General features: G+C 37.6%; 2 protein-coding genes across 3 annotated transcripts; one reads left to right on the forward strand and one right to left on the reverse strand.

The window, feature by feature from the left end:
• Window positions 1–3,268: 3,268 nt before the first annotated feature.
• On the reverse strand, window positions 3,269–7,284 carry LOC117378995 (H-2 class I histocompatibility antigen, Q9 alpha chain-like). 2 transcript variants are annotated; one of them, XM_033975710.2, is made up of 7 exons: window positions 7,175–7,284; window positions 6,258–6,518; window positions 5,670–5,948; window positions 4,685–4,984; window positions 4,022–4,144; window positions 3,929–3,946; window positions 3,269–3,841 (listed from the first exon to the last, which is right to left on the reverse strand). In XM_033975710.2, exons 1-7 carry the CDS (start codon window positions 7,230–7,232, stop codon window positions 3,801–3,803), a joined length of 1,080 nt encoding a protein of 359 aa, XP_033831601.1. In that variant the 5' UTR covers window positions 7,233–7,284; the 3' UTR covers window positions 3,269–3,800. The 2 variants fall into 2 exon arrangements, with proteins under 2 accessions (XP_033831601.1, XP_055081078.1); XM_055225103.1 differs by lacking the exon at window positions 5,670–5,948.
• Window positions 7,285–8,245: 961 nt separating this feature from the next.
• Window positions 8,246–14,938, forward strand: tapbp.1 (TAP binding protein (tapasin), tandem duplicate 1). Its single transcript, XM_033975709.2, has 8 exons — window positions 8,246–8,439; window positions 9,032–9,217; window positions 9,859–10,107; window positions 10,638–10,997; window positions 12,634–12,957; window positions 13,536–13,637; window positions 14,152–14,174; window positions 14,257–14,938. Exons 1-8 carry the CDS (start codon window positions 8,379–8,381, stop codon window positions 14,266–14,268), a joined length of 1,317 nt encoding a protein of 438 aa, XP_033831600.1. The 5' UTR covers window positions 8,246–8,378; the 3' UTR covers window positions 14,269–14,938.
• The last annotated feature ends 2,173 nt before the right edge of the window (window positions 14,939–17,111 follow it).

Consider the following 17,111-nt stretch of genomic DNA (forward strand, 5'->3'; position numbering starts at 1 on the left):
AGGAGCGCGTGAACCTATAAGACCAGAGAGGACAGAGAGGGGGCGGGGCCTATTTACTCTATTTAGACCAATCATAATTCAGTATCTGGGTAAATGTGACTCTCAAAGGTTAGAAGTGAAAGAGAAAGTAAGTTTGATGGCGCAGTTTCTAATGTTTCAATGTTTTTACACTGATATGTCGTGTTTTGGGTCATTAATACTGTCAGTAATGTCAGCACAGCAGCATTTTAATAAGTGATGGGAAGCTGCTTTTGGTCATTTATTGTTACCTCACATTTGAGAAGAGCTGGACTATTACCTGAGGGCAGTAGACTGGGCTATAGTTTATGAAGTCTTAAATGATTCTCTAATTCAGTCAAAACGAGGCTGAACTTTCAGAGCCTTGAAGTATTTCCCTTGAGTAGAGCAGCAGACACACAATCTGTTTACATCCTCTTACAGTAATATGCATGTTTGTCTCTGTGTGAACACTTAACAAATCAGTGTTTGAACAGGAGTAGGCTGTTTTTAATCCTACCTTATTATCATGTGTAAGTAAGTCTACTATGTTCTCCAAGTTTCCTGTGGACTAATACTCTATTGGTAACAGTGCAGTAGGTATAAGATGAAGTACATATTTAGGAGGACCAGGTCTGACTGATTTGCTGAGTATAGACCTCGGATTTCACCTTTAAACTAAAATGTTGATGTCAGAAATGTAACACCAGATACTGAGTCCTTTCACTTTACACACTTTTGTTTACCATGAAATCCAAACAAATGAAGCCAAACTGAGGCTGAACAGCAGTGTGTGTGTAAAATAAAACTGTCTTCAGCCTCACACTGAGATGAAAGGAACATTGTGAGTCGTCTGTTTTATGTTTATATATTTATTTATTCAGTGTTTGTATTATACTGGTTTGACATACACTGACAAAAGGGAAACATTGCTGCTGTTGATTCAATATGTTTTTGGGTTAATTAAAGAAAATCTAATTGTGGTTTCATTTATTCAATTAATGGAGCTTTTATTTCCACAAAAAGACTTGTTTTGCTGTTTGTTTTTGTGCAGTTGTGTCAGGATCTTGTCTTGTCTCTTCTGTGTTGTCTGTGTCTCCTCCCACCTGGGTGTCGTCTTACCTGACCTGAACACTGGAGCACCTGGACCAGTTTCCCCTCATTCCCTGCAGTATAAGAAGTTTAGTTTTTCATCCTCTTCTCACCAGTTCGTCGTTGATATGACTCCAGTTAGTAGATGTGTTTGACTCCACAAGACAAGTTCACTTTTTTCAGTGTTTTTGTGCTACAGTTGTTCAATGTCCAGGTGTTTGTGTCGTTATTTGTGGAAGCTGTTTGCCTTTAACCCAGTCCCCACCTGCACCTCTGGACCCCCAGCCTGAAACTTGTAAAGAAAAGTTGAAAAACATGCTGAAAATGACAGAAAGTAGAGAGTCCTAAAGCAAATCGATGACACCACTAGAGAGAATTATATCCAAAAGTTTAGCACAATTTACACAGAAAAAACACATTTCAACAAAATAAATGTGTTTTCTTATATCTTTATTAGTCAAAAATAATGTGTGTGTACATTAGAAGAGTTTTGGACCATATGCCACATGGTTGCTAGGTAACAGTTATGAAACTTCCTAGTGTGATGTCATGATCTCCAACCAGGAAGTACAATGTTAAAACTAAAAAATGGCCAAACTGGGGGTAAAAAATGTAATGTACATGTAAAATCTTAAATATAATGATGTTAACTGTGTTTCAGTAGAAGGACACTTTGGAAACTGTTTATAAATTGTCGTATTTCCTACACAAAAAGTGGATTGAAAGACAAAAGACAGGCCTCCTCCAGTGAAAACCAATACAGTGTTATTATTGAAGGAGGATGATCAGTGCTGCTGTTTATCACTTACACAAAACAAAACGCTCCAAAAATATCATCACAACTACAGATTTAACTAGTTTATTTATACGCAGCATTACATGGACGTAGGACACAAAGGCAGTAACTGGTAACTTCACATCAAAGCAACAATATTCACTTTTTAAAATAAACACCAATAAATGTTCATCTACATTTGGATCAATATTTGAGATAAATCGATGTGCCGATATTTGCAGTTTTTAACCTATCACCTATCGGCCTTAAATCTCCAGCGGAGGCCGATATTCCGTTTGAGTCGACCAGACGCATAAAGAACATGAATATTCTTATGTGAACAGAGCGAAAAGACAAGTGCACAAAACATGACTACACAGCTCTGTACTCCAGTGTGCAGTAAAACAGGACTGTGGGGGTTTGTAGTCAAGTTAAATGATATAAACTGGGCAAAATAATCCAAAATATGGGCAGACTCTGACTCTAAACAATCGACATCGACCATGAACAAAAACATATTGGTTGATCTCTTATAAATATATTTGTTCCACTGCATAAAACTCATAAACAAGAGCAAAAACAGAATGAGTGAAAAGTGCAAGAGCGTCTAAAATGTGCTGAGTGGTTTTTATATACGTCTCGATGGAGTTCACCACTAAAAAGCCTTTCTTTCTTCTTTCTTTATCTTTATTCATGCAGGGAAACACAATGAGAGCACTTGAGGTCTTACGTTTCATACACTGCACAGTTACAAAATGAAGTTTCACTAAACACGACCCCCAATATGTCAAAGTGGATATGATGAACTAATGATGGGAATTCAGCATAAAACTACAATTTGATGTTATAAAGCACTCGACCAATGTGAGAAAAACAAGGCCAAGTTAAGTTTAAGATATACTTGAGTGTCCCTGTCCACTCAGGTCAATGCTGCTTCAATGCTGCTGTCAGGAGCAGGGGCCACAGGGCACAACCAGGGACCATCTCCACATCTCGACTTAGGCTCGGTCAGGACGACTTTAGCTGGAGGAGGGGTCTATTGTGTATGTTCAGGTTGATAAGGTAAAGCAGAGTACTCAAAGGACATCACCCAGACACAGGGAGAACATGCAAACACTGACAATCACTACATCACTGTCCCTGTTTGTGGCACCGCTCACTGTCTATTTTCATCTATTTATTATTATTTCACAAACAAGCTGTTACAACACTGTGGTTTCTAACTGTCCAGTAAAAATCATCCTGTTTTATGAATGTGAGAGCCATATACCCAGAAGAAGTAAAGATTATTTTGTTTAAAGCTATTAAATATATTTTATTAAAGCTTAAGAAGTGTCCACTACAGTCGTCTTAACTTAAAAAGATACAATGACATTATTAAGCTGTAACTAAGTTCTCCATGTGTGTTTTTTATTATTTCTGGACCATTTTAGGGTTTATTGACACAACAGAGTATCCGAGAATACAGTGGTAGAGACTTTTGGCCAAACGATGGAGACTCAAACCCGCGCTGCAGCAGATAAGATGTTCCACTCTGTTTAACCACTAACGCTTCACACTGCAACGTTCAAAACTGTAGAGCTGCAACTATTATTTTAGTAGTCGACAAGCCAAAATATCTCAAAATAAACTTTCTTCCCGTCTCATTTTGATTTAATAATGGTGCTGTTTCTGTTGTGATCAAATGTTTTCCTGGTACATGTTTGTTTATGTTCCAGAAAAATATTAACGATTATTAAACTAGTCCATGATTTTAAGAAGTCATTTATGATTATTCTGATTAATTGTTGCAGCCCTAAACTGGGACTAAACCCTGAACTTAAACCAGAACTAGACTAAATCAGGACCTGAACAGGACCAAACCAAGTCTACTTTAGGTCTAAACTGGGCTGAAACCAGGACTGTAAAGTGTTAGTGCAATATGTGTGTTGCTTATTCAGGCTTTAGGATGAGATTCAACCTCAGAGTAAGATGGAGCTGCAAATAAACACATACAACACAAACTCAAGTCAAAACTGCAGAGAATCAAACCAAATCATGTTGGAATTATCAAATATTACTCACGATATAGTGGAGATTTTGCTGAAATAAGAAAATAATCACATTTAGCACAAATACAAATATAGTAGAAAAATAAAAGATCCATTTTGCATTTACCCTCTGTCCCATAGTTCTTGATTTTGAGGAAGAGGACAACAGCGCACAGCAGAGCAACAGAGACCACGAGTGCAGGGATTATGCAGACAGTTATACTGATGGGAGACATGTGCATTTTCCTCTCTGTTGAAAGAAAAGAGAAATACAAAGATTGCAGGTTTTGTCAAGACAAGAGTCGTTAATGTCAGTCACATACGTACAACAAACTTTGATATTTCTGGAATAGTTTTAAGGATATTTAAGAAAATATATAATAGTCGAAATGCTAAAGCTGGAATCTGATATCGAAGCTTTTTCTTAGTATCAAAATCAAGTTTGACATGTTAGTATCAAAACACTAGTCAGGACAATAAATGTGAGACAGAGAGAAACATTTGGAGTGGCAGATTATGATGCATGTCCACTACAGATCTACCGCTGAGCCACATACAGTACAGTGGAGGCTGTTTCTGTCACTCACCATTAGGGCTGTACAGTTCACTGAATTTGAACAGGGTGAGATTTAGTGTTTTATAATCATCAATGATTGATCAGCGTTGTGTTTTTTAATGGAGATGTCTACAGCCAATCCTCAGTAAAAGTGGAGCAGAGTTCAGGTTTGAATTCTTTCTCTTTTTTTAATTGTGATTAGAATTGTTTCATATTGTCCAGCCCTTCACTCACCGTTGGTCCTGATGCTGTCTTTGTCCAGTTGTGTGAGGACGTCCTCTTTGACTCCAGACAGCTGGAACACACAGTGGTACCTGCCCCAGTCTCCAAGTGGGACCGAGGACACGTCCAGCTCCACACTCTTCTGGAAGGTCCCGTCGTGGTTGGGCAGGATCTCCCCGGGGTCCACGCCCTCATAGAGCTCGTGTCCATCTTTAGTCCAGAACAGCATGGCTCTGTTGGGGTAGAAACCTGAGGCGTGGCAGGTGACCGGGGACGAGGACGACTTCTGCAGGAGGGAGATAGTGGGGAGCTCTGACAAACAGAATATGACCATTAGGATGTTTCACTTTGGTATTTAATGGAAACAACAAGACTGATAAGATATATTATTAATATATTGTTTTATTCATAGAAATGTCCACTGTCTAAAGTCTAATGTTTGTTCTCATGTAAATTTCAACACTTTACATATGAAATACAACATCCACTGCCACAGATAAACAGTGTTACTTGTAAGAGAAGGTCACTGTGAAAACTTTTTCATCTAAATCCAATTCAATATGTGAAAAACATAGTTCAGACATTTTATTGTGTCCTCATTGATATATATGGAAGTAATTCTGGGTTTTGTTTCTTCTTTCTACTTGACCAGAAAATGCTGATGTCAACCAATTACAAATCAATCAATAAACAGAGTAATTATCATTTTAATTCATTCATTTAATTTTTTTGTGTTCTGACAAGTTTCCTTTCTACATGTGTCAGTGATGAAAAGTTATCATCATTGTCAGAGCAATTAACCATACAAAACTAAATATTACATCTTTTGAGTGTTGAAAAGTACTCAAAATGGCGCCTATAAACAGAAGACTGAAACGACTATAGCAAAAGTTGAAATGAGTTATGTCTCTATTTCACTGTGTGTTTTTGTGTTGATGAGTTTTGCTCTAAACTTGCTTTGTGCATAAAGGAGATATAACTGACTTCACATTCATACCTGTTCTCATCAGGGACTCTTTTCCAAATTCAAGATACTTCTTTAACCAGTCAACACACACACCAGTCAAATACATTTTATCCTTTTGAATTTTTGCCTCGTCCCTGTCCCATTTCATTTTTGTGATCATGGCTTGGTGTTTTGGGGCGATCCATGTTTCAGTTTCCAGATTAAAGACGATGTAGTCCTCTCCATTGTAACCAAACTGATTGAACCCATTAACCTTTCCAGTTTTGTCGTCCCATTCACAGCCGTACATGTTCTGAACAATATGGGGCCCTAGAGGAAACACAGGAAATCATTATTATATTATTAGTATTTTTTGTTTGTCTTGTTTTCTTGAATGCCCTGCGCCTGCTTTTCTTATAAAAATTTTATTGCTTTGTCATATTATGTATTAACTTAATTAAATTATTCTATTGCAGGTGTTTTTATTACCATAAATACTAGGTTTGGTCATCAACTCCATAGAGATCAATGCCATTTTGTGGAACAACATCACCTTGGAATATTGAAGCTTTGGGAGCCTCCTTTTTAAAAGGTTCATAGAGCCCCTTAAATAATCTCACACATTTACATATTACTCACCTTCTGTTTGATTGAGGCGCTGAATGACAGTGTTTATGCTGGCTTTGAATCTTTGCTCCGTTGCCCTGGATATCTGTGTCTGTTTTTCCCAGTATTCTTCATCTGCCGTTTGCTCCATCCACTCCTGTTTGGGGACCTCTCTTCTTTGGGTGCTGTCATAATAAGATATTGGTTGTTCGTCGACCAATCCAACTGTCACAAACTCAGGGAAAGATGGAATCCCTCTGGATGCAGTGTAGAAGTACGTGAGAGAGTGAGTGACTGCAGCAGACAAGGGGAGACATATTTTCATTGGATGTAAAGGTGGCCTATGTAACTTTTCTGAAGGACGGTCAGTCATCCGCTTGTCTCCATGGAGATGTTAGCACTTTGTCAAGAAAGTTCCGCAGTATGACTATTTACATACAACAGGTCAAAATACACCAGACAAATGATGAGACAAACTTAAATTGTCTCCATTGGGACAAGCAGTTAGTGCCATAAACTAGATCTGTGGAGAGGTGACCTGTGTATTTTTTAAATAAAAATACCTGAAATTTGATAAATGCAAGAAAGATATGTTTAAAGCCTTAATGTGGAGCATTCCTAGCAAAGCAACATTTCCATGAAGACAATCAGATAACAAATCCCACGTGCACATTGAGTACTTGTTTGGCATATTGTTCTCAATATCCCCACATGTTTTATTTTACCCTCAGTCCTGCTTCAGGTTCAAAGTAGCCCTGAGGAAAAAACATGCATAGGACATCTACTGACAAGACACTTTACCCCAAATACTTCAACAACCCCCCGTAATCTTATATAGTAAATTATAAGCACAACAGCACATCAGAAGCTTTAATGTTCACAAGTTCAAGGTTATGCTTAAATATATGGGCCTACAACATGTCAGGAGATAGTTTAGTTAATAAACTCACCTGCCACTGCCCCATGTACCCCTAATGCCAGGAGGGTCAAAACAAAAACAGTCTTCATTATTTTACATACTGCAGTTAGATATTGAACTGGGATGCTGGCTGTTAGGGCAGGGGCTCATATTATGTATAGATACAACCTTGTTCACAGAAAATAGAAACTTAAAAAATTCTAGCCAATAGAATTTCGATGTCGTCACTTGTACACAGGCAGAAAAGGGATTCAAAAAGCTTATGCAGTAATCGAAAGTAGACACATTTTCAGTACAAATGGTTTGAATGATCATCAGGAATATAAATAAACTGGGCCTATAACTCTTTACAGAAATTGTTCTTATTCTTCTTATTAATATTATTTCTATCGTACCACAGTAGTTTACTTGTCTCGTGGATCAGTCAGACTCAAGTCAAACTGTCCGTGAGCCGCTGTTTCTTGTAAATCACGTGACCACTCCATTTTGTAATAGATAGATTTATAATGGGTGTGTCTTATATGTATTTACAAACAAAGAAAAGGCCTAGTATTATTGTTGTTGTATCGTTATAGTCTATTCATGGGTTTCAAGCTATGGCAACCCTCTGTGGTCATAGCAATTAAGGAATTACAATTTTAAAAAAAAATAAAATCTTTTGAATGGGGAAAGTCCTCACAAAGTCCTTCAAATCAGGAAAGAATAGTTTGTCTACTCTAAAACCCTTTAAAAAGGTTTCTGGCAAATTCTTAGTATGAAATTTGAGCAAAGCCAAAATGAAGGTATTGTTGCTTAAAGTAATTGAGAATGTCCATTGATTATGTTATAACATTATTGTGAAAATTGTTCAATAATTAAAAAATATGGACTAAATGCTGAAGCCTGTTTTTCTTGGCCGAGGGCGACATCTAGTGGTGGGGAGCGCGGTACTGTCCGGCTAATTTGATGCGTTGAGGGTTAATAATACAATACTTATAATTTTCACTTTTTGAGTAAACTAGGCCTGTGTTTACGTGTTAAGACCAAAATATTCAACAACATTTTTAGCCTATATTTCTATCGGAGCTTTGTGCAAAAACAACCGGAAGTTAGGCCGTGCTCTGGCGTAGTTGAAAGAATGCGAAAGTGAAAGTAAAGTGAATTGGGGTAGTTTGGTGGGAAATCCAACGATCGAAAGCGCACTTCTCTTTGTGTTTTAGTGTGTGCAGACATCACTGGACAGAGAACAGGCGAAGATGACGGGCTTTTCTACAATTTACAAGCTCTCTTTGCTCGCGGTGTTTTCTCTCGTACAGGGTGAGTTGAAGACACGGGTGGTATTGTTGTATCTGCATGTGCTACTTTGTGTGCAATGTGTTTAGGTCTTCAAATGACGTTTACTAAGATGTAAACTTGAATATTTTCACATGCCGTGTTGTAGGAGTTGTTTTATATTCATATAGATAATAGAAATAGAAAAGAAATAGATAAATGCGCAGGAACTATTGAGTGGCATTTCTGTTTTTTTGTTTTGTTTTTTTTTACCACATTCACTCCTAAGTTTAATGTACTGTTGAGCATGCGAGACACAGCAGTAATCCTCATGGAGCAGGTGCCAAAGCCTCAGCAGAAAAGTTACAGATGACCTTTAAAGGACAGTAAGAGGTTGTCATAGTGATCTTGAAAAGGATTATTTGATGACAGTTACCGAAATGATACAAATTAGTAGAAATAGGAAAAGGTTTCAAAAGAGAAAATGAACCCAGACACAAGATGATGTTTACCCAAATGTTGAGCTGTTTCACTTTTAGTTTTAGCACTTAACAAGGATCACTCTCTTGGTTCTATGTTGGTATATTGTATTTGTTATATTTATTTTTACATCTCTTGTGTTGAATTTCTGTTGTAGGGTGCCTCTCCAGTTGCCCTGTGATAGAGTGCTGGTACACGCTAGAGAAAAGCAGAGGAGGAGGAGGTTTGGCTTCAGGTGCAAACCAAGTCAACGCTCTGCTTTTTGTCAAGTCGGAAGAACAGCAACATGACAGGGAGACTATGAACACACCATCTGACATCGAGCACACATTCTCCATTACAGGTTAATGCACACAGGTTCTCAATTATGTAAATTAAATAACCCAGTCATTGTCTTTAAAGCTGCCTATAATTATCAGAATGCAGGGTATGCACAATGGGACTTACAGGATTCTGCTGAAGAGTTTCATTTTGTTGTATATTTGCAAAATTTTACATATGAAGCACTCGCACTTTTTTGTACTAATTAATTGCCATACATTTTAAGTAAAAACAATCACAAATAACACAGAAGAAATCATTCGAGATTTGGCATATGGCCTAGTTACTGAGTGTGAAAGGTAATAAATATGTGGAACATGTCTGTGTAATCCCTCAGTTGTCCACATATGAGCCATAAGACAAAATTCAGGTCTGTCAACTGCACAAAAATATTGGAAATGTCTTCCCCCTTAATCTTTTCGTCCAGTTGACAAAATTGAATTTTTCTTTTACTGTGTGGAACGTTGTGCTACTATTGTCTTTGTTTTGATATGTACTTTTGACACATTGAGTATTTTAGGCTCCGTATAGAAAACTATTTGGCAAATGAACATGTTTTGCAAATCAGCTAATTTAATTTAAAGTGATTATTTAAAAAAAGTTTCAATGTTATTGAGTATATCTTAAATTAATTTTCCCTTTGCTCTCCCCTCTCCTCTTTAGACTCCTCTGGTTTCCTGTGCCACAAGGCCCTGAACCCTCCTGAAGGCTCCATAAAGAAGCCTCACTGTGAGCTCAACCAGATCCAGCCACAGCCTTCCTCTCTCCTCTGGGTGGCGCCACTCACAGATTCTGCACAGAGCCCCCTGTACCTCCAGGCCGACTGGCGAGCAGCTACGATCCACGGCCTGGATAAAGAGATGTCTGTGACCAGTGTTATACGTACATCACCAGAAAGCCAGCACAGTGATTGTATGTGCTTAAAGGATTTTTAAAGTAAATTCTTTTAAAGGGGATGAGGCAAAACACAATTTCCATGAGACAAAACAAGATATTACGATTGGATCAACAAGAATGAGACAAGACAATATTTTGTCATTATTTATAATCAATAAATCGTGTGCTTTGGCTCACAACTTAGCCCTTAACATTTTTGTTTTACTTAATTTTAGATTTTTGCTGTCAGTGTACCTCAGCTTTTTGGAATTACACCTTCTCAAAAAATGTAATTCCCCAGCTCTTAACCCTTTTTTGTCCAGTCCACATGTAAACACATGTGCACGGGTTTTGTAGCAATTTTGTCTCACAAGATCCTGTGGCACGAAGTTTGTTCCATCCCTAAAAGGAGATATATTGTGCAAGGCTTAAATCATTTTAGAAAAGATAAGATTAGTTTATTTGTCATTTTTATGTTACTTGACGATTCAATATCTCAGTTTTGTACGTATTTATTGAACACAGCATTTTCCTACTAACAGAAGCCATTTCACTCTTTACTGCAGTGATCTTGAGCGTGACCACAAAAACTGTCTTCGTCACGGCCCGACTGGGGGTGCCTGCTCTGTTGGACTGTAGTTTCTGGGTGGACCCCTCCTCCCCTCTCCACGGTGCTGGGTTTTCTGTGGAGTGGCGATATCAGTTTAGGGGAAACGGGCATCTGGTCTTGGGTTACGACGGAAAAAACGACCGCTTGTCTGATATTAAGGATAAAGGAGCCATGCTGGATTTTGAGGGTGTGCACCAGAACGGGAACGCTTCTCTGATCCTGTCTGAAACTAAAGTCAAACAGTCCGGGACTTACATCTGCTCCGTGCATGTGCCGTATCTCCTGGCACAAGTGGCAGTAGAGCTGGAGATTGTCGGTGAGTAAATTGGGGTAATAATATTTTTTAAAGTATTTTATAATATATAGTATATCTTATGTGATTATGCAAAGTGCTGCATAGAGGTAACTGCGGAACTTTTCTGTTGGGGGGGGGGGGGGTCTGTCATCTGGCTGTTGCCATGGAGGTGTTAATGTGTTGTGTGGATTTTTTCACAGTATGACAATGAATTTATCTGTAGACAAGCAGATGGCAGTCTCTATACCATTTAAAAGGAATAAATAAATATAAATATATAATAAAACCAGTAATATCTAATGCAAGTAAAAAAACAAAACAAGGAGTTTAATAGAATGAATGATGATGAATTAAAAAATCAATAAATATCACCTCTTTAGATAAATAGTAACAATTTACATAACAGTGAGTGCAGATGAGCCATCATTTGCCTCAAGCTTAACAATGCAGTAAAGAAGCATCCCAATTAAGAAGCTAGAAAATATGTTCTTTTAACAGTTTGCGTGCCATTATCAAACTGTAAATGTATCCTGAATTGAATATGATGATACTCAATAGATAAATTGAATTGTTTATTGGCCAAAATAATTGTCTTGTAACTTGAATTAAAAAAAAAAAAGATCTCAACTGGCATTGGGCTGAGAGCATCTGCTTTCTTTTGTGAAAACATAGGTCTCCATTGAGGGAGGACACAGAATTCAACATATAAGTAGACTAAATTTTACTCAGCGTGGATCTGCTTTATCGTCACTCGAGAGTCTTGCACATTTTCACAAAATTTACCTTTATCTTGGCAATTTTTCAGGCAAATGGCTGTGAAACCATTAATATGCTCTAGATACTGCGAACCAATCAGCAAGCAGCATTGCACAGCTGTTTACCCGCAACACAAACAAACAGCAGCTGGAGATGTGCTTCGTATAAGAATAATGAGAGTGTTAAAAGATGGTGAACATTTGCCATAATCTATAACAAAGCTGCAATCTTTTGCGTTAAAGTAAACACAAACATACTGTTGTATGTTTATAAATTACTTTAAGATTTCCTGAACTGATGTTATTACAACGTCCACACACTAATTATTCTATTGGTTATTCTGTTGGTTTGCTTTTTTTGTGGACACATTGGTCTTCGTTATTATGATAGTAAAGTGCTGTGAAAGATGGTTGCAGTGCAGAGCTTTTATAATAGATCCATTGTAGAAACAGTCAGAGACACACAATATGAGTTTCAAAAAGCTTTGACTGCGGTGCTGCTACTCCCCAGCTGCACCCCACAAAGCATTTCTCATGGTTGGGAGCACGGGAAAAGTTTAGGTGGCCGGGGTTTGTTTCTGCATGAGAATATTTCCAGATGTGCTATTGGCTGATAGCAGAGGGTACATAACACATTTCAATAAAAGAAAAGTTGCCAATTACAAAAAGACATATGAGAAATACGTGTGGCGACAATTTTAATTTAGATTCCCAGATGTAGATGTCAGAAAACAGGGTATCTTGGTGGATTTCTATCAACTGGATGAAAAAGACCCACCGCTTACAACATTCGACCTTAGATTGTAACCACATTACACACTGAATCTACTTTACACTACATCTTTACCAGACAAAACAATTATGATCCTCTTAAATTTATGTTTTGATTTTTCCTTTCCCAGAGCCTCCATCCATCTCCATCCACCCATCCCCTCCCCCCATCATCATCCCGGGACAGATTGTGACTCTGCACTGTGAGGCGTCTGGATTCGCCCCTCTCTCTCTCGACTTCAGCTGGGAGCTCACAGACTCTGAAGGGAACGTTACGCCTCTGGGATCGGGCAGCGTCTCGGGCCACAGAGAGGGCTACGACGGCACCTACAGTCAAAGCAGCAAACTGCAGCTAGACTCGGCCAAACTGGAGCAGGGCAGAGGAGGCGAGCTGAGCTGTGTGGCAGCACATCCTGGGGGCACACGACGGGCCAGTGTAACCCTCAATGTCATCGGTAATTTAGATTCAACAAATACCAGCTATGTAGGGTTTAGCTGGATGATAGGGTGGTGAAAAGATCAGTACCCAAACACTAATTGATACTGAAAGTAGGACAAAAACTGGACACTCGAATGAACTATTGTTAATGAAAATGAAGCCCACAAATAGGGCATATTTTTGACATTTCCTTTTAAAATGGTCTTGCTCTGTATCAGAACCTCTCTCTAGGTTCTGTACTTTGGTTGCCCATTGCTCCTGACAGGTTCCTGCATTAAACAACTGTGCTTCTCAATCTTTTTAAACCAAATACTTACTGAATAGTTAAAGGTCCTCTATTACACAAATAGGAGCTTTAAGCCATAATATAATGATGTTACCTCCTCAAAAACATACGTGGAGTTGTGTTTCATTTCACATAGATAAGAAAATACTGTAATATGGGCCCTTTAAATAATGATTTTTGTCAGTTATTCATATTTTTACTCAAATATGCATCTATATCTAAAGTTCAGGCTTTCCTTTGGGCCACAAAATGAGAAAATCTTGTTCTGATTACATTTCACTAGAATCATTTATTCCATGTGTTCATAGGCTTTAGTACTCCATCCATCGAAGACTCAATGGCCATGGTGGGAGTGGCTTTAGTGCTCTACGGCCTCATCAAGTTTGTCTCCTGGACTTTCACTGGTTCAGGTAAGAACAAAATAAAAATCTCCCTCCCCCTCTCCGTGTATCTCTCTTTCTCCTGTCCACTCTTTTGTCTCTCTCTTTCCCTCATACTCTTTGTTTCTTTTTGTCTGTCTCTCTCTTCTTTATCTCTTTCTCACTCTCTCTCCCCTTTATAATTTTTTCTTTTCCTCATATACTTTTCTCTTTTTGCCTCTCTCTCTTCTTAGCTCTCTCTCTGTTTTTCTTTCTCTCGCTCTCTTTCTCCCTGCCTGTTTCTCTGTCTCATTGTTATCTCTCTGTCTCACTCTTTGTTCTCTCTTTCCCTCATACGCTTTCTCTTTTTGCCCCTCTCTCCATTTCTTTCTCACCCTCTATCTCTCTTTAGTCTCCCCATCTTTCCCTCTCACACATGCTCTATTTTTTTCCACTCTCTCTTTTTTTATTTTTTCTCACACTTTTTTGTCACACCCCCTCCTCTTTTTCTATTTTGCTCTCCCTCTCTCTGCCCTGACTAACTTTCTCTTTTAAATGCTTGCAGGTGATGATGAATCTGATGAAAAGGTAAAATAAAATGCTTAATGCCTAAAAATATACTATGTAACATTACTAGAATTATTGAATATTATTGTTATTTTCATTACAGAAAAAGAATTAAACATCAGATCTCTGTGAAGAACATTTGTCAAAACATGAAGAATATGGCCATTTGGGATTGGATTTTTTTCAGTTTATAGATTGTGTTTCTTTCTAAATGGGGGTAAATCTTCAAAGTACTTTTATCCCTTTTGCACCTTTGGAAGTAGGTTGAAACCTGTTTAATTTTCCTGTTGACTTTTCTTATTTTGGTGCAATATTTACATGTGTTTATCTGTTTAGGTTATCTTTAGGTAGGAAGGATTTGAAAGTCACTGTTGTTTAAATGAGTGATAATTTTATAATGTAGATAAATGTAACTCATTACTCTGCCCTCTACACTGTGACACACATATCCCAAATGATACACGTATTGGAATAACATGAAAAATGTGAACATTATTAATTTATTTAAGTTACTGGCAAAAGAAAAAAAAATCTGTCAACTGGACAACGATTGATCAGTCCTGGACGAGTGAGGGATTACACAGATATTGAAGTTAGTGTTTTTACTGTTCAAATGTGTGTATATTTGACAAAAAAGATAAAAAGCTAATTGGTTGTTTGTAAATAAAATGCGTGTGTATATTTTGACTATTTTCCTATGGCTACGTGAAATCACATAATTAGGTTTAATAAAAGGTCTGTCTACTCTTTATGCTGAATGTGAATAAAAATATATTGGGATAAAATGCGCATGTGATCTAAAGTTTTGTGAAGTAGATGTCACACACTCATAGATGTTACTCCCAGTTTTGTCATAACTAACAGTTTTTGTATCACAAGGACAACTCTGCTATATTGTGTTGTTCATACATACTCTGTACCAAGCCCCAAATCCCTCAGGCACATTAACACAAACACTCATCAGGTCAGTATGGTTAGTCTTACACCTCAAAGTAGGTGTTAGTGTGTTAGCTAATAACTTATCATTTCTGTTTTCTCCCTATAGGTACAACATTGTTCTTTTTGGAGGCATTAATGGCTTTTCAAAAGAAGTAATGAAAAACCACCCAAGAGACCCAAATTTGTTGCATGTTGTTGGCCTATTTTATTTGATGAAATCTTTTATTGCCTGCCTTATCCCCTTTTTTGTGATGTCCAATAACAATCTTGCAAGTCCCACCCTCACAATCTTTGAGAATGATCTTGGAATTGACATCAACTTTAGTCAGCTCTTTATTTTTTCAGTTTTGAATTCAAATTTAAAAAAGCAAGAAATAAAAATCAAAGCATCTTTCACACATGCTGACTGCTCCATGCACACAGCTGTCATTATTATTACAATAGAATCAAGCAGGTGGCTGCTATCTCCAGAAAGTTACATAATGTACTTTTTATTTACATGATGTAGATGGTTTTGTACAGACTAATTTTGATAAGATTATGGACTCATTGGGCACACTACAACTAAAACACTAATCTGATAGGTACAACATTCACGGAAACTTTATTCACTACAACTAACGTGTTGCTCTTTAGTCAGGACAATACTGTGGACCACCTCCATGAAGTTGTTAAGCAAAGTTTATTCTACTTGTGTTTGTGGGGAACTGATAAATCAGAACCTCAGGCTTTGAGGTGAATTAGGAGCTATTGAATATGCCACTTGTTGCTTTTTATGTTACACACAAGTTGCCATGCTGGAAACTTGGTTCCAAAGTTTCCAGCATGGCAATCACTGCCACAGAAGATGATGAAATTCTCCCACAAACACTTGGCCATGGCCTTTTTGGTTGGGGATGGGGATGGCAACGGCAAAATTTGTAAAATTGTCAGTCAGGACAAAGATGTCACAGGTGTTGCTGGAGTCTTGTTCGAGGCTTAAGAAATCCATACAAACCAGTTCAAGTGGACATGATGTTTTGCTGACAAGTGGGGCTTGTGAGAATAGTTTTGCAAAGTGTGTAAAAGAAATGCCAGACAGAAAGTTTCAGAAAATGTGTCATAACAATTAAAAAAATAAGTATGTAAAAAAAATAAAACAAATGTGCACATTACCAATTACAATCTAGAGTTAATATGTGATCAAAGACTATTTATCAGAATCAGAAGACTTTTATTGCCATTGTCTGTGAACACAGTTCACAAACAAGAACTTGCTGCAGTGATAAAGCGCAACATAAAAACACACTAAATAAATACAAATAAGGGCATGCACGAATTTAAAGAGTTATATTGAAGACTGAAAGAAAGGAATAGCATGTCAACATGTTTACACCACACCTCACTGGATATGCCGTATACTGTATGTAGGATGTCTCTGTTCACAGTCTGCATTCTCAGCTCAGACACTTCTTCCTGTTTGATTCATTTGTGAAAACTTTTGCAGTTAGGTCACTGCTGTTCTGTTTGAGTTTCGATAAAGTGATAGAGTTTAGCCTAATGTCTTTTACCACATGTGCACAATCTTGTGGTACTGAAAAAAACAGGGTGAAATCACTGATCATGTATGTTTGTGAATCTGTGCCAAGTGTTCTGAGAAAGAGCCTGAGAAATGTGGGAACTGATGAGAAATGTTCCAGATGAGTTGACCTGTGCCCCTGTTTAGAGACATGTTTGAATCAAATAATCAAACTAATCCAAGTTTTAAAAATGTATTAAAAAAAAAAAACAACTGCATTATTATTAATATGCATTATTCTCCCTTTGTTTTGTTTTTTTAATAAATGCATAATATTCCTTAATTGTCCCCTCAGATAAGCTATGCACAAAAAGACCATGTGCTCTTACAGTTTTGTTTTATTTGTTTTTTTTCCATTATAGAAATCAACATTTACACAGTTGTACCTTCTTACATCTCAAACAGCGCAGACGTCTTGTGCGCGCAAACAAGAAAGGCTAAGACCAATGAACATCGCCTTT

Source organism: Periophthalmus magnuspinnatus, chromosome 11 (assembly GCF_009829125.3).
Source record: "Periophthalmus magnuspinnatus isolate fPerMag1 chromosome 11, fPerMag1.2.pri, whole genome shotgun sequence".
Classification (NCBI taxonomy): domain Eukaryota; kingdom Metazoa; phylum Chordata; class Actinopteri; order Gobiiformes; family Gobiidae; genus Periophthalmus; species Periophthalmus magnuspinnatus.

Excerpts from the sequence above, each read along its gene's own strand:
- LOC117378995 (XM_033975710.2), bottom strand. The coding sequence starts at position 7,232 with ATGAAGACTGTTTTTGTTTTGACCCTCCTGGCATTAGGGGTACATGGG. Across the intron at positions 6,519-7,174 it reads GGTACATGGGGCAGTGGCAG|TCACTCACTCTCTCACGTAC; the intron begins GTGAGTTTATTA and ends TGTCTGCTGCAG. Across the intron at positions 4,145-4,684 it reads AGACAGCATCAGGACCAACG|AGAGGAAAATGCACATGTCT; the intron begins GTGAGTGAAGGG and ends TTCTTTCAACAG.
- tapbp.1 (XM_033975709.2), top strand. The coding sequence starts at position 8,379 with ATGACGGGCTTTTCTACAATTTACAAGCTCTCTTTGCTCGCGGTGTTT. Across the intron at positions 12,958-13,535 it reads TGTAACCCTCAATGTCATCG|GCTTTAGTACTCCATCCATC; the intron begins GTAATTTAGATT and ends ATGTGTTCATAG. Across the intron at positions 13,638-14,151 it reads CTGGACTTTCACTGGTTCAG|GTGATGATGAATCTGATGAA; the intron begins GTAAGAACAAAA and ends AAATGCTTGCAG.